The following is a 24,103-nucleotide window of genomic DNA, read 5'->3' as shown; positions in this document are numbered from 1 at the left end:
GGACGCTTGCCTGTCTGTCCAGGCATTGTCATTGTCTATGATGTGCCTCAGGCTTTGGAGGCTGCAATTCCAGGGCTGTTGTCACCTGTTCGTGTGGTGGGACCCTGTATCGCTCGTCAGCAGAGGCGTTCATCACGAAGATGGTTCTGCTCTTTCTCCTCCCGCTCTCACCAAGAAGAGTTTCTCTGGATAGCTGCATCCTACGTTGGAATTGGATTCTTGATATGTTAGTTGGAGGAGGTGATTATTGCACTCCTGCCTCTACTCGGTTTTCCATCTGCCCCATCTGTGCATGTGCTTTCCCAGGATGAAGACGTCATTTCTCTTGCTGCCTCTGAGTCGTGTTTTCATATATTGGAGGAGTCTCCCTGTCATCTCTTGGTACTTGTCGTGTGGTGTGGCTTGATGCAGGCCAGGCTGGAGTCTATCCCAGCTCTTTTCGGGCGGGAGGTGGGGGGGACACCCTGAACCGGTTGCCAGCAAATTGCAGACTTCAATCATTTAAACTCAAATATTTAAACAACATTTACTTTTTGACAATTGGAGCAGCCTAACAAAGTCAGAATCACATGACTTCACAGGTGGATAATTGATGTAACAAAGAAAGGAAGGAAAGTCAGATTCGGATATATAAAGGCAGTTGTTTGTCTTTAATCTACCCTACTTTATCTATTTTCCATTAAATAGTCACATAATATAACATGAATTGGGGAATATTCCCCACTATTGTGTGGAAACATTCCTTCCCTCTTGTTTCTTTAACGCAAATGTTTGATCAATTCAAGCTGCGGGCTACACATTCTTAAACATGACAGTATTCTATTCAAAGTAATTCTACATTGGCCGTTTATTTTTCTTTTGCATACAGGTGACAATGACGGAAGTCAAAGTGGAGTTGGAAAATGATGTGAAGGAGAACAAGTGGTATGGTAATCTTCAATCAAAATCTGCTATATATATATATATATATATATATACAGTAAAGTCTCGTTATATCGATATCGGATATATCGATAGTCCCGGTTATAGCGATACTATTTTTATGCACGCACGGAGAAAATTACATGCAAACAGGGTCGGATATATCGATAGTCCCGGTTATATCGATATTTTTTCGGACTCCCTTGAATATCGATATAACGAGACTTTACTATATATATATATATATATATATATATATATATATATATATATATATATATATATATATATATATATATATATATATATATATATATATATATATATTGTTTGTCATATTTAAACATGAACTTTCCACAACCTTCTCAGGATAAACAGAGAGCTGACGGAGTCAGTCACAAATCAGCTTCAGTTGCTGCCATTGACATCAGGAGTGCAGTGTAATACAGTAGAAGAGAATGGATTTATCGATAACTATGAAAGTCAACTCCAACTTTTCAAACAGGTCTGCATGCGTTTTGCTCTTGTATGATTGCATACATAATACGAGTGCAGGGAATATATCCCCCAAAAAATATTTGGGTGAGTTCAAAGAATGGCCGAACGTCATGGGATGATTTAGCATCTTTTACATACATCATCTATATTGTATAATTATTTCGTGTATTTTCAAAGATTCCGAGTGACTTTACTTGACTTGTTTAACTTAATCATTCATGATTTATGTGGGAAGTTGTGCTTTTTCAAAACTGATTTCTAGGTTATGGATTCTACAATTTTATCTAGGATTTCACATCCACAAATATAAATTGCTTTCAGTGTTTACCACTCGTGTATTTTATATATACAGGTAATATCCGACTTACGACCGGGTTCCGTTCCGACAAAACGGTCGTAATTCAAACGGTCGTTAGTTGAAATGCATTCAAAATGGCCGACACGAGGTTTATACGACAGAATAATATAAGGTGTCAATCTGATGTTTTTAAAGAACTTCAATGCTATTATATACCAAATTGCTCACAGTTCAATTATAAATCTGATAACTTTTAGTGTCATTTTTATCATTTTATATTTCGTATTATCAATTTTTATTACTGTGTTGTTCTGCTGACCCAAATATGCACGGCTTCCCACGCATGCGCGCTGTTGAAAAATGGCTCTTCCTGCTAACGGAGAAGCCAGAAGAGGTCGCTAGACACAACGCTCAGACTTAGGTGGGCGCCGAAGGAAAAAAGTCTCAAAGAGGCGGTGGCGGTGTGGGCCCGACGCGACGTTCTCTTTGCGACAATCCCGCGCGGCCAAGCGCCGACAGCCGCCCCGCCTCAGCTTTCGCCCTGACCGGTATTGGGGGACTCTCGACCAGAGCGCCAACGCCCCCCCTCCGATGCCATCACGCACTGGCTGGCCAAAATTGTTGTACACGTTTGTGAAGACACAGTTATTTAGTATCCTCATTTTGTGCAATGCTGTAATATTATCTGTTAAGATAAATGAGGCATGCTGAATGTTGAGCGGATCTGGCAATGCAGCCATAACGTTACATATTGTTCCTTTGATAGCGATAAAAAAATATAGTTCTTATACAAAGCTGAGATAAGCGGTTGTTCTCTGTGCTCCGGCAAATAAACATCCTACGTGTTCAATCTAAACAAGAAGGACTATCTCGGGTCTTTGTTCTACCAAATGCATCACAAACACGCTCCAGATCTCAACAGCGTTGCCGGGCTGCGACCGTAGGAGTCCCAGCCGTGGAATTTTTAAAAAAAGGGTCTGGCGGTCGTGGTTGTCGTAAATCTTATGTTTCCTGTATTTGTTTGAAAAGGAGCGGATGCAAGTCACGGAGTTATGGCAGACAGCAGCACAGGAGCTTGACCAACTGCAGGAGTTCTACCAGAAAATGTTCAACCATGGGCATTTGCTAGTATTTACACTTTAATATTACTTTTTGAATGGTGTTACGTTGATCGCGTATCCTTCCAAAATACTTTCACATTGAACTTTCATAGATCTCCCAGCTTCAGCATGAAGACAAATGTGCGAATGCACTGCACCTTTTGATGAATTTGAACCTCTATTACTTGTGCTATGACTAAAACATATTGGCATTGCTTTCAATTCTAAATTGTCAACGATGGTCAGACAAACACCAATTGGATATTTCTTCACAGAGCTGCATTGTCGCATAAAGTCACTTTTGATTTCAATTATATGGTCATATATTGAAGAATAATTGATCATGTATGACTGGCTACATATTTCTCAATTATAAATTAGGTTCCACCATCCTTGGTGGTGAGCAATGTTTGCAATACAGAAAGATGATGGATACAATAACACGTCTGCTTGAAATCATGCCATATGAATTATAATATTAATACATTTTATTTTCAAGCTCCTTTCAAAGCTCTCAAGGACACTTTACAGTCACAGACAAGCATAGAAATAAACAGATAGAATAATAAATAAAATACAATTATAAATAGAAACAAGAGATAAAGCTACACAGAAAATGTGATTTTAAATAGGTGAGTTTTGAGATGGAATTTGAAGGTGGATCAATGTTGATGAATGCCAACCATCTTTTTGTCACTCACATAAAAAACTGTAATTTCCTAAAGACAGCAACAGGACACAGTGCAGAAGTGGAGGACCTACAAGTCCAGCTCAGGTACTTTAGTATTTGATTCACTATAGCTGCAAAATCTATTCTTTGAAACCAAAATAGCCATGCAATTGGCTGGCGGACAGTCCCTGTTGTACCCCGTCCACCGCCCAGAGTCACCTGGAATAGGCTCCATGTCACTAGCAACCACAATGACAACAAGAAAAGATGGATATATGATTATTGTTTCTCATCTAAAGGCCAAATTATCACGTATCAGTCACAACAATGGCTTTTTTTCCTCATTCTTCCTCCTGGAACTTGGATTCTGACTCTTGTCAGAATCCCACCAGCATGATCATTTGAGTTCAATGATGAAAAATGCTCACCATCCCCTCTAGACTGTTATGACAAACTGTCCACACATTAACAGGGTGATATCAAGATCGAGATGTTGGATGGCTTAAAAGTAATGTCGAAATAAGGCCTGGCAAATGAGTATGCGGGTAGAGTAAACGCTGGCGCGAATGGCTGCCGCTGCTCACCCTCACAAAAAATCCAGTGACTGTTAAGTGTCCTTATGAGTTTTTAAAGGCGCTTAGAAATTAAATGTATTGTTTGTCTTGTGTTGGAGAACAACCCAAGCTGATCTGAGAACAGCCATAGCCAATGTGGATGAGAAGACCCGACAGCTCCAGTCTGTTCAGCACCATCTAAAAAAACAGGTGAACAAAGAAATGCGGTAATTTGAGAAGAGTAGACATGGAGAATGTAATTATAGAGTACAGTGGAGGCTAAAACAACGTTTTTATAATTATATGTTCAACCATATCAACATCATCAACATAGTACTCCAATGTTTTTTCTTTATATTTAAGACTAATTACCTATTGTGTCTTCCAGTGTTCTCTATAATCCACAATTCTTTTTTTTATGCCAGCGAAGCCTTTCCATAGATTTTTGGTCACAGATTTTGGTGAATGTGTGTCGTAAAAGCACTTGTGTTTTGAATAAGAGGGCCTGGCTCACACATTATTTAGTAGTTCTGACTAAAGATGTGTGATTGCATACAAATCAGGGCTGTTCTCCATCCTATCAAGTTTGTGAACATTAAATATATTCCCTCTGCTTTGTGCATTGGCGATCAACTGAAAATTTCCTCTGTCCAGATCTCACCAAGTCAACTATATGAAATACTCAAGTTAGACAATTACATCAATCCAGATTAGGGTGTCTATTTTTAATAATGATTGATGAGTTAAAATCTCAGGAAGAATTTTATCCAGATAGTGTTTGTAAATTAGAATGAGTTTGTGATAGTATATTTGACACTGCAACGTTCACCAATATTGTATTGCTTTATTGAAACCTATGTGCATCGACTGAGAATGTCTGACTTTTCTGAAAAGTGTATATGCAATTCACATTCAGGAGGAAGATGAAGCAGGGGCCCGGAATCGAGAGGAAGCAGCACTGAGACAAATACAAACCCTTCAGACCACCATCAGTGAACAAGACACAAGGTGAGCTTGAAAAAAAGGGAGGTTACTGTCAATGCCAACAGTTACTTAATAATTTAATTTAATTATTCCTTAATTGTTATGATTACACAATATTTAAATATTTTTTAGGTGTATGGACATGGTTTTCTGATCTGCTCTTGGTGTTTACATTTGCTCAGAATAAAAGTTGCATCTCAGGAGACAGAGGCTGCACTCAAAGAGCAATCTATGTGGGAGAATACAGCAGGGAACCTCAAGGTCCGCTGCACTAAGTTAGAACAGGAGAAGTACGAGGGACTGGACAAAGTGCGAGAGTGTGTTCAGATGGCTGAGGAAGCCACTTTACAGAAGGATGAGGTACAATACAAAGCATACTTTCTCTCTTTGAAACTTTCACCGGAACTTGATTTCCAGTTGAAAAATTTGTACAGCAGTTACTGTACTTTCATTTGCATTGTTGTAATCAGATTTTTGTCTAGTGGTTAGCCTGTCCACTTGACACTGCAGAGATCGTAGGTTTAATTCTCCCCGTGCCTGTGTGGGTTTTCTCCGGGTATTAAGGTTTTGTCCCACATTCCAAAAACATGCATGGCAATACAGTGCATGTATAATAGAATACTAATTGTCCCTCGGTGTGTGTGTAAATGTGGATGGTTGTTCATCTGCGATTGGCTGACAACTGGTTCAGGTTGTCCCCTGCATACGGCCTAAAGGCGTACACACACACACACGCACGCACACACACACACACATACACACACCCCACTTGTGAGGATCAAGCAGGGATGGAATTGAACAGGCCGACTTTTTTTGATAATTTAGAATGCAGTTATGAGAAACCTTAAAGGACAACCGACGTCTCCGGACAAGTTGTATCCATAATTTGTAAAATGGCTTCAAATGACTTCTACTGAGCGTATTTTACAAAGATTCCACCGCATATAGCTATATTTTGCGTTTTAAGACTCACGCTGAAAATTCAGGAAGTCTTGTTTTTGAGTTGGTGACCAGTCCGTACGTGACGTCACTAAAGGACCGCCCTTTACCGTAAAAAAGACGCATTGTAGCGGTCCTTCCATCAGGTCAATGTATTTTGCTGTACTTGTTTGGTCTGGGGACCTCGTGTTGCACCCAAAAGCCGCCAGAAGGCCAGAAGAGGGTGTCCAAGCGCCATTTATCAGGCTGTGGAAACGGGAGGTGGCCACAGGAGGTCACCATTTTATGCCTCTTTTTTTGGGTGAGAGATTTTCCCCCAATGTTGCCTCAAAATGGCACAAATAAATTATTTAATCGATTGTTATGACAAACTGTCCACACATTAACAGGGTGATATCAAGATCGAGATGTTGGATGGCTTAAAAGTAATGTCGAAATAAGGCCTGGCGAATGAGTATGCGGGTAGAGTAAACGCTGGCGCGAATGGCTGCCGCTGCTCACCCTCACAAAAAATCCAGTGACTGTTAAGTGTCCTTGAGAGTTTTTAAAGGCGCTTAGAAATTAAATGTATTGTTTGTCTTGTGTTGGAGAACAACCCAAGCTGATCTGAGAACAGCCATAGCCAATGTGGATGAGAAGACCCGACAGCTCCAGTCTGTTCAGCACCATCTAAAAAAACAGGTGAACAAAGAAATGCGGTAATTTGAGAAGAGTAGACATGGAGAATGTAATTATAGAGTACAGTGGAGGCTAAAACAACGTTTTTATAATTATATGTTCAACCATATCAACATCATCAACATAGTACTCCAATGTTTTTTCTTTATATTTAAGACTAATTACCTATTGTGTCTTCCAGTGTTCTCTATAATCCACAATTCTTTTTTTTATGCCAGCGAAGCCTTTCCATAGATTTTTGGTCACAGATTTTGGTGAATGCGTGTCGTAAAAGCACTGGTGTTTTGAATAAGAGGGCCTGGCTCACACATTATTTAGTAGTTCTGACTAAAGATGTGTGATTGCATACAAATCAGGGCTGTTCTCCATCCTATCAAGTTTGTGAACATTAAATATATTCCCTCTGCTTTGTGCATTGGCGATCAACTGAAAATTTCCTCTGTCCAGATCTCACCAAGTCAACTATATGAAATACTCAAGTTAGACAATTACATCAATCCAGATTAGGGTGTCTATTTTTAATAATGATTGATGAGTTAAAATCTCAGGAAGAATGTTATCCAGATAGTGTTTGTAAATTAGAATGAGTTTGTGATAGTATATTTGACACTGCAACGTTCACCAATATTGTATTGCTTTATTGAAACCTATGTGCATCGACTGGGAATGTCTGACTTTTCTGAAAAGTGTATATGCAATTCACATTCAGGAGGAAGATGAAGCAGAGGCCCGGAATCGAGAGGAAGCAGCACTGAGACAAATACAAACCCTTCAGACCACCATCAGTGAACAAGACACGAGGTGAGCTTGGAAAAAAGGGAGGTTACTGTCAATGCCAACAGTTACTTAATAATTTAATTTAATTATTCCTTAATTGTTATGATTACACAATATTTAAATATTTTTTAGGTGTATGGACATGGTTTTCTGATCTGCTCTTGGTGTTTACATTTGCTCAGAATAAAAGTTGCATCTCAGGAGACAGAGGCTGCACTCAAAGAGCAATCTATGTGGGAGAATACAGCAGGGAACCTCAAGGTCCGCTGCACTAAGTTAGAACAGGAGAAGTACGAGGGACTGGACAAAGTGCGAGAGTGTGTTCAGATGGCTGAGGAAGCCACTTTACAGAAGGATGAGGTACAATACAAAGCATACTTTCTCTCTTTGAAACTTTCACCGGAACTTGATTTCCAGTTGAAAAATATGTACAGCAGGTACTGTACTTTCATTTGCATTGTTGTAATCAGATTTTTGTCTAGTGGTTAGCCTGTCCACTTGACACTGCAGAGATCGTAGGTTTAATTCTCCCCGTGCCTGTGTGGGTTTTCTCCGGGTATTAAGGTTTTGTCCCACATTCCAAAAACATGCATGGCAATACAGTGCATGTATAATAGAATACTCTAAAATTGTCCCTCGGTGTGTGTGTAAATGTGGATGGTTGTTCATCTGCGATTGGCTGACAACTGGTTCAGGTTGTCCCCTGCATACGGCCTAAAGGCAGCTGGGTTAGGCTCTAACACGTACACACACACACACACACGCACGCACGCACGCACGCACGCACACACACACACACACACATACACACACCCCATTTGTGAGGATCAAGCAGGGATGGAATTGAACAGGCCGACTTTTTTTGATAATTTAGAATGCAGTTATGAGAAACCATAAAGGACAACCGACGTCTCCGGACAAGTTGTATTCATAATTTGTAAAATTGCTTCAAATGACTTCTACTGAGCGTATTTTACAAAGATTCCACCGCATATAGCTATATTTTGCGTTTTAAGACTCACGCTGAAAATTCAGGAAGTCTTGTTTTTGAGTTGGTGACCAGTCCGTACGTGACGTCACTAAAGGACCGCCCTTTACCGTAAAAAAGACGCATTGTAGCGGTCCTTCCATCAGGTCAATGTATTTTGCTGTACTTGTTTGGTCTGGGGACCTCGTGTTGCACCCAAAAGCCGCCAGAAGGCCAGAAGCGGGTGTCCAAGCGCCATATAAGGAATTTATCAGGCTGTGGAAACGGAGGTGGCCACAGGAGGTCACCATTTTGTGCCTTTTTTTTGGGTGAGAGATTTTCCCCCAATGTTGCCTCAAAATGGCACAAATAAATTATTTAATCGATTCGTCTGTGTAAGCTCTCAGTCGTACAGGAGTGGTCCATCGATGAGAAGGTTTCTTCAGCCGTCATCTGTACAAAAGTGAAGGTTTCGGACGTTTCGCCTCCTATCCAAGAGGCTTCGTCAGCGAACTAAAGTCTGACTGGTCGTATCGGCCCCATTTATATATCCCTAATGTCCAGACCTGGTGGCGCCGGACACAGCTATGATAGGTCCCTACTCTCAGGTTGGGGGGGGGGGGGGGGGGCAGGGGACCCCCCCCTATGGCCCCACTGATTGTTCCTACATTCCTGACTAACGATTGGCCTATTACACCCACTCCCCCCGGTATCACCTCATCAGCATAACGACCCTCATCAGCATTGCGAAAGTTGCCTAACCTGTTTTGCCTGAGCAGGCTATTGTATGAACGATCCAAATTGAACCTCACACCACCAGACCGGTTTAATGAAGGATTTTGTTGTTTTATAAGAATCGCCTCTTTTACCCCCCTTTCAAACCATCTATGTTCTTTCGCTAAGATTTTAACCTCATTGTCGTCAAATGAGTGGTTGCTAGCTTTTAGGTGCAAATGTACTGCCGATTGAGGCCCACTCGTGTTATCCCTGCGATGTTGATAAAGTCTTTTTTTGAGAATTTGTTGAGTCTCCCCAATGTACTGCTCTTTACAATTTTCATTCTTACAATGTATGGAATAAACTACATTACTTTGTTTTTCATTTGGTAGCCTATCTTTTGGATGCACTAATTTTTGCCTTAACGTGTTTATCGGTTTGAAATAAGTAGGAATTTTATGTTGCCAAAGGACTCTTTGTAATTTTTCAGAAACTCCTGCAATGTACGGTACTGCTACTCCTCTCCTTTTAGAATCTTGAGAATTATTGGTTTCGTTCGCTATTCTTTCTTTCTGACATTTGTTGAATGACCACTGAGGGTACCCACAGTTAGTGAGTGCTCTCCTGATATGTTTTGACTCCTTTTCTCTACCTTCAGTGCTAGTTGGTATTAGTTTAGCCCTATGCTGGAGGGTTCTGATAACTCCTAGTTTATGTTGTAAAGGGTGGTTAGAGTCAAAAAGTAAGTATTGGTCAGTGTGCGTAGCCTTCCTAAAGACTTCTGTTTTAAGCGCTCTGTCCTCTTTTATAATTACTTTACAATCCAAGAAGGCTAGTTGGTTCTCTTGAATGTCCTCACGGGTAAATTTAATGTTGAAGTCTACAGAGTTGAGATGATCTGTGAAGGATTGAATTTCTTGTTTCTTAATTATGACAAAAGTATCGTCCACATATCTAAACCAGTGTCTAGGTTTTGTCCCTGGGAAGGATGTGAGGGCCTGTTTCTCCATCTCTTCCATGTAAAGATTAGCCACTATGGGTGAAACTGGTGAGCCCATAGCACAACCATGGATTTGTTTATAAAATTTTTCCCGAAATTGAAAATACGTAGTATTAAGGCAGATTTCTAATAATTGGCAGATGTGATCCGGATTAAGTTTGGTTCTTTCATGCAGAGAAACATCCGCCAGCAGCCTCGTCCTCACCACTGAGACTGCTGCTGGGGTTGGGACAGATGTAAAGAGAGAAGTCACATCGTATGATGCCAAAGTTTCCTCAGGTTCCAATATGAGGTCTTTGATCCTCTCTACAAACCCTGTGGTGTTCTCTACGTGGTATTCTGTGTTACCAACCAACGGAGCTAAAATAGTTTTTAAATATTTGGCTACATTGTATGTAGAGGAGTCAATGCTACAAACAATGGGTCGGAGGGGGAACCCTTCTTTATGTATTTTTGGCAGGCCATAGATACATGGCGTGGCCTCTCCCGGGTATAATCTAAAATACATCTGTTTGTCTATATGTTTTCCTTTCTCTAGCTTTTGGAGACAGTCAATCATTTCTTTCTTGTATCTATTGGAATAGATAGATAGATATGTGGACGATACTTTTGTCATAATTAAGAAACAAGAAATTCAATCCTTCACAGATCATCTCAACTCTGTAGACTTCAACATTAAATTTACCCGTGAGGACATTCAAGAGAACCAACTAGCCTTCTTGGATTGTAAAGTAATTATAAAAGAGGACAGAGCGCTTAAAACAGAAGTCTTTAGGAAGGCTACGCACACTGACCAATACTTACTTTTTGACTCTAACCACCCTTTACAACATAAACTAGGAGTTATCAGAACCCTCCAGCATAGGGCTAAACTAATACCAACTAGCACTGAAGGTAGAGAAAAGGAGTCAAAACATATCAGGAGAGCACTCACTAACTGTGGGTACCCTCAGTGGTCATTCAACAAATGTCAGAAAGAAAGAATAGCGAACGAAACCAATAATTCTCAAGATTCTAAAAGGAGAGGAGTAGCAGTACCGTACATTGCAGGAGTTTCTGAAAAATTACAAAGAGTCCTTTGGCAACATAAAATTCCTACTTATTTCAAACCGATAAACACGTTAAGGCAAAAATTAGTGCATCCAAAAGATAGGCTACCAAATGAAAAACAAAGTAATGTAGTTTATTCCATACATTGTAAGAATGAAAATTGTAAAGAGCAGTACATTGGGGAGACTCAACAAATTCTCAAAAAAAGACTTTATCAACATCGCAGGGATAACACGAGTGGGCCTCAATCGGCAGTACATTTGCACCTAAAAGCTAGCAACCACTCATTTGACGACAATGAGGTTGAAATCTTAGCGAAAGAACATAGATGGTTTGAAAGGGGGGTAAAAGAGGCGATTCTTATAAAACAACAAAATCCTTCATTAAACCGGTCTGGTGGTGTGAGGTTCAATTTGGATCGTTCATACAATAGCCTGCTCAGGCAAAACAGGTTAGGCAACTTTCGCAATGCTGATGAGGGTCGTTATGCTGATGAGGTGATACCGGGGGGAGTGGGTGTAATAGGCCAATCGTTAGTCAGGAATGTAGGAACAATCAGTGGGGCCATAGGGGGGGGTCCCCTGCCCCCCCCCCCCCCAACCTGAGAGTAGGGACCTATCATAGCTGTGTCCGGCGCCACCAGGTCTGGACATTAGGGATATATAAATGGGTATTTAATCGATTGCAAACATGTATGCTTTCTTCTTCAGAACTATTTGAATCATATTCATCACTGGATGTGGAACAAGAAAGCATATTCTCCGAATCTGAAGCCATTGTTTTGATTCACTAGCAATGCAAGACGTCTTGGCGTGACGTCACGAACTGGGGGCGGGACTTGAAAATGCCCAATTCGCAGCTCAATTTTTTGCAGATTTTGGACACTTTAAGTCATTTTTATTGGTGTTTTGCATTGGACTAAAAATATCAGACTGCGTGTTTTGGGTATTTTAGATGCTACAAAAAAAGAAATAGGCATTCAGTTGCTTTTCCCTGATCTGTAACTTGTTAAATATAGGTACCATCCGACTTACGACCGGCTCGACGTACTACAACCCGTACTTAACGACCATGACTGCATGACCCTTTTTTTCCATTTTAATTCTACACCTGGCACTGCAACGTCCTAGCAGCCCGGCAACGTGTACGACAATTTTGGCCAGCCAGCCAGCATCTCACTCTCGCACAACAATCCACCGTGTGACTACACTCAGTCATAATAATAATAATAATAATAATAATACAGTAAAGTCTCGTTATATCGATATCGGATATATCGATAGTCCCGGTTATATCGATACTATTTCTATGCACGCACGGAGAAAATTACATGCAAACAGGGTCGGATATATCGATAGTCCCGGTTATATCGATATTTTTTCGGACTCCCTTGAATATCGATATAACGAGACTTTACTGTAATAATAATAATAATAATAATACATTTCATTTATAAGTGTGTTTCTAAACTCTCAAGGACACTTTACAGTCACAGGATATTTTTCCTGTGGGTGAGCAGCGGCGCCACAAGCGCCAGCGTTCACTCAACCATCTCGGCAACATCTCCTGTAGCACACTGTAATTTTTTTACACAAGACCGTAACCATGGCCCCAAAGAGAAAATCCATTTCATCCGATGGAAATCCTGCCAAGAAAGCGAGGAAAGGCGCGGAGAACGGGGTAAGGCCGTGGAGAGGGAAACCGGTAGAAAACCAGCGACCCAGACACCGTGACGCCCGAATCAGGTCGTTTGCAAGTCATTTAGCACCGAGTGTCTGTTCAAAATTTTGAATGGATTTCGACCGGTTGGTCAGAACGGGACCCGGTCGGATGATACCTGTAGTTTGTTCTAACCAATGTGTTGTGACACGGTTTGCGGTCACAGACCAAAGTTCACCACAAAAAAGACCATGCAGGGTTTACAAATAGTGGAGTCATACCTGCCATCGGCTATATACGCAATTCTGAGTTTTTACTTTACTTCCAATTTAATCCAAGTTAAGCAGAAAATGTGACAAAACAAGTGCTGGTCCTAAATTTGATAATGCAGATCGTACATGGTGGTGTATACTGGTTATGTAACACGCTCTGTTCCAATTCTGTAATTTTCACACATTGTGATATGTGCTTACGTACACTTCCTGATGGGCCATCGGGTGCAGTGTGGGAATTGAGGTCTGGCCCTCATATAAGGAAATGGGCACATCAACTGTCACTGACGTCAGTTAGATGTCTCAAGGTTACAACCTAAATATCGGTGGGCCAAAATGTTCTTAAAACCAACAAAAACAAGACAATGGCTTCTTGTGAAATTGAGTTTCAATTAAAATCACCAAAGCTAAAAAAGCTATAACTTGCCGACCTTCCATTGCAGGCTCAGTTAACGGCAAAGCGTTTGACAGAGGAGCTGGGGAAGACAAAAAAGGCCTTTCAACAGTTGATCCTCGATGCTACTCATTGCTCCAAAAAAGAGGTAGAGAATATTGTATGTAGTTTGGAAGAAAAAGACTGCTAGCAAGACTTTAGACGGTGGTTCTTAATCTTGTTGGAGGCACCGAACCCCACCGGTTTGATATGATCATTCACCGAACCCTTCTTTCAATGACTGTGCCTACTCACTGCAGACGAGACTGAGGGGTGGACCTTTGCGCCAGAAGATCTACCGAAACCCTGAGACTGACTCACCAAACCCCTAGGTTTCGATTGAAACCAGTTTAAGAACCATTGTTTTTGAATCAATTTGGATGTGAAAGTATGCCAGGTTGAAAATTTACCAGTTGTAAATGGTATAACACCTACCACCAAGATCAGGATTTAAGACTGGAAATGGTTGAATGAACAGAAATGTGCTATACCTACATCAGTCCATGTTCTCTTAGCAACCATTCCTCTCACATGTACACCTTTAAAAATATTGGAGTCTTCATTTAACCTTACATTCATACATGCATGTATTTGGAGTGTAGGATTACACCAGATTATCCAAAGAATTTTAGAACAGTTCCCAAATCTTGTCTGTGAGCCAGACATGCTAACGATAACACCTCTGTGCAGCCATATAATAAAACCATGAAACCTACAGTAAATACCACAATTTCTCTTTCACTATAGATTGCACTTCATCAAACCAATCCGAACAGTCGTGCCCAAATTTTCCCTGGTCACAACAGCACATGGAGTCAATAAACATTGTTGAATATGTTTGGTAGTCATCATTTATTCCATTGTTCATGGTGTTTTATTGGTGACAATCGTCTGTTAAGAGAGGTCACAGCTCACAACAAATTGTTGAACTAAAGTTGCCATCCTGACTATACTTTACTTTATTTCTTCAACAGCTGAATAATATGCGTCAACGGTGCAACACTGAAATGCAAAGTATGGCTGAGGAATTGTCTTTGCTGCAACTGGCAAGTGTTTACGCTACTTTAGTATGGATTTCTCTCAATGTAATTCTTTGCAAACATTTATTTCCAACACCTGGATTTACCTGTATGTTATTGTTGTTTACCCTCGGCCCTTCACTGTAGGAGTGTGTGGAAAAACAGTCTCAGATTGAGAGGTCTAAGCGAGATAGAAAAGCTTTGGAAGAAGAATTGGCAAAGGTAGATGTTTAACTGTAGCACAAAAAGCGGCAGCGTAATCCGAATCCAAAATCCTTATTATACTTTTATTATTCACAACAGTTACACAATAAGCTTATGCAATGGTAAATTGTTGTTGTGTATGCTTTTTTTTCTTTTTAAGGTGACCAAGTGCAACGTAGAGCATGAGCTGAGGAAAATTGATGCCCTCCACCAGAGGTGCCTCAAAGCAGAGCGGATGAAGGATGAAATAAGCATCACATTGCAAAATACCCAAAGCAAACTAAAACAATTGGAAGTGGAGTAGGTGGAAGATTTCCTGGTTTTAAAGCTCGTCAATAATTGCATCATGTTGTTATCACAACAGTGTATTGTACTTATGATAACAGACCCTCCAAAGATAGCATTCGCTCTAAATGTAAAAAATATTGTCCCATTATTATCTTTACTTTATCCATATTTCCACTTCCAGCTACAATGAGGAGTTGTCCCGATGCCAGGAAGAAGTGCAGCAACTAAAAAACTGTCTGACTGCAGCAAGGGACGACTGTGCCAGAATCAGTGATGAGCGACTCCAGTTGCAACAGGAGAATGTTCAATTCCGTAGAGAAATGGATGAGCTGCGCAAGTCTTCTTTGCAGGCCCAAAAGAAGGCCAAACAACAGGTATACTCAACAATTTAAGGGAAAACATGAAGAAATATCCATCCACAGACCATGTAAACTATCACACAGGACGGCCAGAGTTTGGATCAAACCCAAGACCTCTGCACTGTGAGGCCGACATGCTAGCCACTCGTCTACTGAGCCACTCTCAAAGAATAACCTACATCCATCCTTCCGTCCATCCATTTTCCGATCCGCTTTATCTTCACGTGGGTCGCATTTGGTGCTGGAGCCTATCCCAGCTGTCTTTGGGCAGGAGGCGGGGAACACCCTGAACCGATTGCCAGCCAATCGCAGGGCACAGAGAGATGAAGAACCATTCGCACTCACATCAACAGGGGAGAAATATTCCACTGTGAAAAGCACACTATTCAACCAATAAAGCGGAACTGCTGTCATTTTTCTTTTTCACTTTCCCTACTCTTTTACATTTACATGCCTGAACAACTTTTGGGACACTGGCAAAACATTACAATGGCAATACTGTGTTGTTGAAGAAATAAAATAAAAAGGAGATATTCAGAAGATAACACTGATCAATGTTCTGCATTTTGCTAGGTTACACAGATGGCGCACGAGTACAGCATTAAGGAGAAGACACTAAAAGAACAGATAAGTGAATTGGAGGAGCGCAGTCATAACTCAAGTGCAGATCTGATGCATCTTTTGACAGCACAGCAGAAATGTATCCAACGCTGGAAAGTGGAGGCCCCAAACATGGCCCAAGCTTTCGAATGCAGAATCAGAACTCTAACGTAAGAATTAAAAATAACGAATTGAAAAGCATAGACATTGGCAGTGAATGTTATTTTAGACGAGGTCGTTGTTTAAAAAAGATATGCAACATATCAAGTAATTACACTCTGATAATCACAACTGTGCAATTTCTTTGTCTTTTTTTTCAGAGAAGAGCTAGGTCAATACCAACAACGTTCACATGAATTTGAGGTCAAGCTAAAGAAAAATAACAATACGATTGTGAAGGTTAGTAGCTCAACTTTTTCATCACAAGGACTCTATCTCACACGCGAAATCACAATATTACTCTGGACTTGTCTATTCTAATTCTGGTAATACTCAGGCTCTCTTTTCTGCCGATAACAAAATCATTCAACCCCCTGTCTCCACTTTTATTCCTCGGACACCTGCGGCGCCCTGTTTCTTTTTGTTATTTTATTTTATTTTATTTTTGTGAAAAAGTCAACAGAATCCACCAGCACCCAGGCTCACTTGTACCATCTACCTCCCCCAACCTCCGCACACCTTGTCAACTGTGATCCTCTTTTGAACTGCCCCATCCCTCTATAATCTCAGACTTGTTATTAAATCCAAGAATTCTTCTTGTTAGCTATAGATACACTTCCGACAGTCCTGGTCAAATCCTGTTTACCCTTTCTGCTTTCTTTCATTTCAGCCATTATTGACTCCTCGCTATCCACTGGAATTGTTTGAGGGGGTCAAAACTGCTGCTGTCTCCCAAATTCTGAAAAGGCTGGATCAGATCCCAATGATTTAAATAAACAACTCAATAATAATGCATTTCATTTACGTCCCATTACTCTTACCCTTCAGCTCCAAAATCCTTGAAAAAAATTGTTCACTATCAGCTCACTCACAACAATTTCTACGAACAATTCCAGTCTGGTTTCCGTCCCCGCAACAATACAGAATCAGCCCTCTTTAAAATCACAAACGACCTTCTTATGGCAGGAGACGCTGGTCTACTCTTCATCCTCATTGACCTCACCGTTGCTTTTGACCCCATTTCTCACCCCACCCTCCGAAACAAACTTTTCACCATAGGTATAAACCACACACCCCTCCGTTGGGTCCATTCCTATCTCAGTGGCTGATCTCAGTTCATCCAAATCAACACCTTCACTTCCCAGTCTTCCCTTGCGCCTTCTGGTGTGCCGCAAGGCTCTGTTCTGGGGCCCCTACTCATTATTATCTATTTTCTTCCCATGGCAATATTTTTCGTAAATTTGGAAGACACTTTCACTGCTTTGTGGATGACCACCTGCTCCAACCTCTCCAGCAAACCCAACCCCTATCTTCTACCTTCATTCATTTCACACTGCCTCTCAGAAATGTAATTATGGTTTGCCCACAATTTCCTTAAAGGACAACCGATGTCTCCGGACAAGTTGTGTCCATAATTTGTAAAATGGCTTCAAATGACTTCTACTGAGCGTATTTTAATAAGATTCCACCGCATATAGCTATATTTTACGTTTTAAGACTCGCGCTGAATATTCAGGAAGTCTTGTTTTTGAGTTGTTGACGACTCTGTATGTGACATCACTAAAGGAATGCCCCTGACCGAAAAAAAAGACACATTGTAGCAGTCCTTCCATCACGTCAATGTATTTTGCTGTACTTGTTTGGTCTGAAAACCTCGTGTTGCACCCAAAAGCCGCCAGAAGAGGGCGTCCAAGGTCCATGGAAGGAATTTATCAGCCTGTGCAAATGGGCTGATTAATTCCTCACAACAGCTCGGTGGCCATTTTTGGGTGAGACATTTCCCCCCAATGTTGCCTCAAAATGGCATGGAATAAATTCTTCAATCGATTGCAAACATGTATGCTTTCCTCTTCAGACCTATTTGAATCATATTCATAACTGGATGTGTAACAAGAAAGCATTCTCCGAATCTGAAGCCATTGTTTTGATTCTCCAGCAATGCAAGACGTCTTGGCGTGACGTCACGAACTGGGGGCGGGACTTTCTGAAAATGCTCAATGTGCAGCTCATTTTTTTGCAGATTTTGGACACTTTAAGTCATTTTTATTTGTGTTTTGCATTTGAATAAAAATACAGTAAAGTCTCGTTATATCGATATCGGTTATATCGATAGTACCGCTTATTACGATACTATTTTCATTTCCCTTGCACATTTCTAGTCTTTTTATGTATAATTAGTACCGTTTAGTACGATACCCGGTTATTACGATAATCCGGTTATTACGGTGCTCCTTTTCATCCCCCGCCGGCCATTTTTGTTGTTTATATCGATATATCCGTCGCGCCATTGGTCGACTTGGTCACATGAGCCGCCATCGGTCGCGCTATTGGTCGACTTGGCCGTGTGACTTTGTCACGTGTCACGCCATCAGTCGCGCCATTGGTCGACTTGGTCAGGTGACTTGGTTACGTGCCCAGCACCCGTGTAGCAGAGCCATTTTCATTTTCAGACGCTAGCTCGTGTGTAGCAGACGAGATTGAAGTGTTTGTGTTAAAAGGTAAAAATGGGAAGCAGAAGAAGATTGATGACTTTTTTAAATTGTATACATAATACAGTAAGATTTAAGCGTTGCCGTTTCCCTGTTGTGTTATGTACATGCCCACTGTACTGTATATGAATGCAATCGTTTTTTGCAACAATGTTTCTTGTTTTGTCTGCTGAAGCGCGATGATTTTGAAAATTATTAACATTCCATACTGTGTATTAAAGGACAGCCGATGTCACTTTTTATTCAAATGCAAATAAAAATGACTTCACGCCAAGACGTCTTGCATTGCTTGTGAATCCAAACAATGGCTTCAGATTCGGATAATATGCTTTCTTGTTACACATCAATATGTTTCAAATACACTGTAGTTCTGAAGATTAAAGCATACATGTTTACAATCATTAAAGAATTATATGTGCCATTTTGAGGCAACATTGGGGGAACATCTCTCACCCAAAAAAAAAGGGAGCTAATGGCCAGCTCCGTTTCTTATATGGCGCTTGGCTGCCCTCTTTTGGCGGCTTTTGTTTAAAGCAGTTCGGCGCAGGATCGGATATATCGATAGTCCCGGTTATATCGATATTTTTCGGACTCCCTTGAATATCGATATAACGAGACTTTACTGTATCATGCGTGTTTTGATGCGCGTTTTTCTGATGTCAGTTAAGAAACAAAAAAGTGACATTGGTTGTCCAAAAAACTGAACTTCTACTTGTCAGTACCAAATCCCCCTTAAACAAAGCCAACAGTGACTCCATCACTATTGATAGTTCAACTGTGTCCCCCTCCCTTAAGGTCAAGAGCCTGGGTGTCATCCCCGATAGCTCATTATCGTTCCACTCACATATAAAAAAAACCTGGACTCTTGCGCTGTAAATAGCACAGCCACCAGTTGATGCAATACAGCTACGTACAGTATAATATCAATGTTTTTTTTATACTTGCACTATGTACAGTTTTTTTATGAAACATGTTTGCACAGTTACAGTATACACCTCAGTCTTCTGACGTTTTTATTATGCTTAGAATATTTTGTTTCTTTTCACCCCCTCCCCCACCCACTTTCAAATTGCTGCTGTGGCTTTCTGATTCTGATATAGATAACATAACCCGGTCTGCTTATTTCTACCTACATAACATTAATCGTCTTCGCCCCTCACACCACTTCTATGCTTGTCCACAGTCTCATCACCTCCCGTATTGATTATTGCAATTTACTTCATCTTCGTGTCCCTCACAAATTTCCCCACAAACTATATCTAGTCCACAATTCCTCATCCCGGATCATCACCCCCGTCCTCCAACAGTTCCACTGGCTCCCGGTCAAACTTAGAATAAACTTCAAAATACTTTTACATACATTTAAAGCCATCCATAACCCTGCCCCCCCCCCATATCTGTATGATCTTCAAATTTCGGTTCCCTCACGTGCCCTCAGATCCTCATCCTCCTTCCAGCTATGTGTGCCCTATACCCGTTTTAGCACGATGGGGGACAGAGCTTTCAGCCACTCTGCCCCCAAACTCTGTAACTCACTTCCACCCAACATACATTATATATATTATAATTGTATCTGTGGTTTTATTGTGCTTGTTTTGTGATTGTAAAGTGTCCTTCAGATTTGTGCAGGGCGCTCACAAACAAAAGGTTTTATTAATAATAATAATAATAATAACAACAACAACAATAATAATAATAATAATAATAATAATAATAATAATAATAATAATAATAATACCTTTTATTTGTAAGTGCCCTGCAAAACTCTGAAGGACAATTTACAATCACAAAACTTACAAAGACAATAAACATATTTTTAGAAGTTGTTTTTGGGCTTTTTTTAATCTGGGTCAAATATGGCTAATCAATGAAGTGGCTTAGTTGTGGTTGAATTAAGAATGACATCAGGAGCCAGTTCTGGCCCATCATATGGGCTGAGTAGGGCCAGATATGGTTATAAAATGTGACTCAGATATGGGTCTAATGCGGTCAACAGCTTCATTGAGCTATGTGGGCTGAATTCACTGCTGTCTGTTGCCCCCAGCTGGTCAACACCAATTTTGCTGTGGTCAAAAACTGTCATTATGGTTACAAGGTTTCCTCATCCTTCAGATGAATGCAGATAGATTATATATTCTTTGTGCAGTATGAGAGACAGCTGTCTGAATTTCAAGAGAAAACCAGTCGCCTCCAGAGACAACTCATGGAAGTTGAGCAACGCACGACATATTCACAACAGGTATGACTCATGATCAGGAACTTGTGATACTATGGTGACTATTCAATGTTCACTGGTGACCAATGGCCTACATGACAATAACAGAGCCATTCCTTCAAACGTCGAATTATTTTTGAGGACAGTTGAAAATATATAAATCATCTCTCATATATTGTGCCAGTGTGTTGTAAAAAACATTTGAAGAAAAAATAGAGAAGATCGACCGGTAATCATTACAATGTCTCTGACCAAATAGGAATGTGTATATGGCATGCATATGATCTGAAGTACAAAGAAGTGAAATATATAATGATGCAAGAAAAAGTAAGTAAACCCTTTTGTTTCACATTGGGTACTTTGTGGAATGTGTATCTTGTCACATTAATAACACCTGTAGGTTGCCTGACACCTGCTGGTGATTTTCCCCCAATATGTATATGATGTGTTCAATGAAACCAAGAATTAGTGGAAGCGTACTGTGTCTGTTTTTGTTATTTAGATAAAAATCGGATCACCTTTGAAGACCAACTTATTCAGGTGATTCTCAAAGCACTCATCCACTTTTCTTTGCAACTACATAAGTAAAAATGATATTGATGTTGATTCTGCTCTTTTCCCGACAGCTGTTATGCCACTTCAGCGGGTGATGAACGCGAAACAGTCACTCTTTCGTATATAGAACATTTAGAATAAACACTATACAAAATACAAACACCAAATGTGTGCAATGGAAAATTTGCATGTAATTATCATATTCATGTCACAAATAGGGTACAGCACGTGCTGAAGAATGAATGCCTGTGTCTTGTGTTGTAATATTATTTGTTATTTAGTTATTGTTGTTGTTGTTTTTTTATTTGCTTCAAGATGGCGGGGCGAGAGTGGCTGCGTTTCCAGCAGCTCCTGTATTTTGTTTTTCTACTTGTATTTTTCGTTCCCTTACTTTCATAACTTTGCTGCTGTGAACTGTAAATGTATCCACTGCGAAGCGAATAAAGTTACATCCAATCCCAAAAAAAGTGCTCAACTCCAATGTATGTTGGTTATTACTAAACCAGTGTCTTAATGGACAAACACCTGGAAATTAGGAATTAAATACAATGAAAGCAATGTCGCAGTCACAATAAACAAAACAACAATAAAATCCAACACATTTGCCACTGATATTTTAATATGTGGGACTATTGAAAAATCTAGAAAAGGCATGGAATAATACACTTTGTTAGATTACATTGAAGGACTAAGCCAAAACCATTGCCATTAAATGACAAAAAAACAGTTTCATCATAGTGACAGATGAACACACGCAGATATCCAAGTCTAGGAAATCGATAAGAAAGAGATCAAACACATTTCTGGAATGCTCAGCGTTTCCCCTTCCACAGTTCAGACTCTGGCTGCTCCCAGCCATGCCCCATGATGCTCTGCAGGTGGAAATCGCCAAAATACTTCAAGGTGTGGCTGAGAGGAAAAAAAAGAACATGAATATAATGTTGATGAGTGTCAATGTTTACCAAAGTGTTGTCTTCCACAGAAAAACAGTTAGTTTGCATTTCTAAAAGTCTTAAAAACAAGAATACATGCTGAGCAGCCAAGTAAGAACGGTTAATTTCCTTCATATGATGGAATTTTCTTTTTTCAATATCATTATGATATTCACATTAAATATATTGACTTTAAAGTTATAATCATGCCGTAGGATGACATGATGGCCGAATGCTTAGCACATCTGCCTCAGAGTTCTAATATGGGTTCCGGCTCACCTGTGACCTGAGTGACCATAAATTGGAAGTGGATGGTCATGTGGTTAATTGTGCCATATGAAAAGCAAGTCATTAAAATGCATCACAATACGCAATGATCCGGTTCAAAACAGTTATAATTTCACGGTATATCCAATTTGTTTGTGTACTAATTAGCTGGAAAAAAAGACTAGCTTTGCTTTGAATAGAAGTTACATTCATGCCTCAAAAATATACTTACAAGTTCGGCTTTTGTCCTTCAACGAGCTCATCTCTGGGGATAGGGTATAGAGCTTCATATGTGCGCTTCACTCCAGAGCCATGTATAGCATAGGAGTTCATCTTGTTTACGTTGGGAGGAAAGTAAATCCAAGGAAGGAGAGCCTCACCCTTCCATGTGTCTCCGGTGATTGTAGAATTGAAAACAAGGGGCAGTTGTTGCTGGAAGCGAAAACAATACGTAGTAATATTTTAAAACATGGCACAGCATTGATGAACTCATTTGATTACTTATATTACATGTGCCTACTTGGAATGCTTGACTAACCCCTGACAGCAGTAATACCAAGTGCTGACCATGTCTGAAGTAAAATAACGAAAAGTCATACAATAATAAGTGGGAGTCTCACTATTCATTTATTAGATGTCTATTGGTGTGTCAAACTGAAAAGGAAGTTAACATTTTACTTACGGACAAATCTCCACCTCTAGGTAATTGTCTGTGGTACTATCAAGAAAGAAGGACTCAACAACTAATAAAATAAAAGGGATACAGTACATAGTATGTCAATGTTCAGCAACAGACTTCTCAACATGTACATTCATGCATACTTTTTGAAACTTCATACCACACACTCGTATTTTCAATGTGCAATTTTGTTTAGCACTCTTTTTTAATATACATCTTCATCGAAATTGTTCCTAAATAAATACATATTGTACACTGTAATTTTGTCTGAGATGGACCCACCTTCATAATCCCAGAGTCCAGGAAAGGGCTGGCCAGGTGGTCCTGCTGGGGCCTGTGGGTCATTGAAGAAGGGAGCAGAAGTCTTCATTTTTAGCCCTTCAACCCCAGGAGAGAAGATAATCCTGATGGGGTCATGATTCACAGGATTGCTGTCCCAACTGTGCAGGATCTCAAACTCTGCTTGCATATTGATATTCGGCCTGTAAGTAGAATTGAATATACAGTATGAACTACCGAGGTTCGATCAGACTCCAGTTCAAAAAATGAAATTCATTCTTACGAAGAGTCACAATTCATAATTATGCAGATGACTGCAGTCCGCGAACTAAACCCATATTGTCCTTCCAAGAATCCAACTCAACGAATGAGCATAGCAATGTGACATTTCCCCTCAGTGGATAACTTATCTGCGAAAATGAAAAGGTTCTTGCTATGCGAGTGCAGTTGTGCGTTTGACAGTAAACTTCACTCAGAAGTGCCTATGGTTGTTTTCGCAGAGGTCAGAACTTTTTTTATTTGGTAAAATGTACAGATCGGA

The 24,103-nt window shown here is 40.2% G+C and overlaps 2 protein-coding genes across 2 annotated transcripts; one reads left to right on the top strand and one right to left on the bottom strand.

Moving 5' to 3' along the window:
- Nucleotides 1–872: 872 nt before the first annotated feature.
- Nucleotides 873–21,873, top strand: LOC148892679 (sodium channel and clathrin linker 1-like). Its single transcript, XM_089006822.1, has 18 exons — nt 873–924; nt 1,291–1,426; nt 2,747–2,835; nt 3,455–3,592; nt 4,161–4,251; nt 7,352–7,443; nt 7,602–7,779; nt 13,528–13,626; nt 14,492–14,563; nt 14,684–14,758; nt 14,901–15,040; nt 15,210–15,402; nt 15,961–16,157; nt 16,308–16,386; nt 20,782–20,874; nt 21,110–21,177; nt 21,353–21,390; nt 21,477–21,873. Exons 1-16 carry the CDS (start codon nt 875–877, stop codon nt 21,137–21,139), a joined length of 1,752 nt encoding a protein of 583 aa, XP_088862948.1. The 5' UTR covers nt 873–874; the 3' UTR covers nt 21,140–21,177; nt 21,353–21,390; nt 21,477–21,873.
- A 131-nt stretch (nt 21,874–22,004) lies between these two features.
- lg10h4orf33 (linkage group 10 C4orf33 homolog) lies at nt 22,005–24,058 on the bottom strand. Its single transcript, XM_089006821.1, has 6 exons — nt 23,846–24,058; nt 23,566–23,765; nt 23,287–23,347; nt 23,125–23,176; nt 22,837–23,036; nt 22,005–22,314 (listed from the first exon to the last, which is right to left on the bottom strand). Exons 1-6 carry the CDS (start codon nt 23,860–23,862, stop codon nt 22,218–22,220), a joined length of 627 nt encoding a protein of 208 aa, XP_088862947.1. The 5' UTR covers nt 23,863–24,058; the 3' UTR covers nt 22,005–22,217.
- Nucleotides 24,059–24,103: the final 45 nt, after the last annotated feature.

The sequence above is a fragment of the Hippocampus bargibanti genome, linkage group LG10, assembly GCF_051943395.1.
Source record: "Hippocampus bargibanti isolate YZ-2025 linkage group LG10, ASM5194339v1, whole genome shotgun sequence".
Taxonomy (NCBI): Eukaryota; Metazoa; Chordata; class Actinopteri; order Syngnathiformes; family Syngnathidae; genus Hippocampus; species Hippocampus bargibanti.
This window is presented reverse-complemented; position numbering and strand designations above follow the sequence as displayed.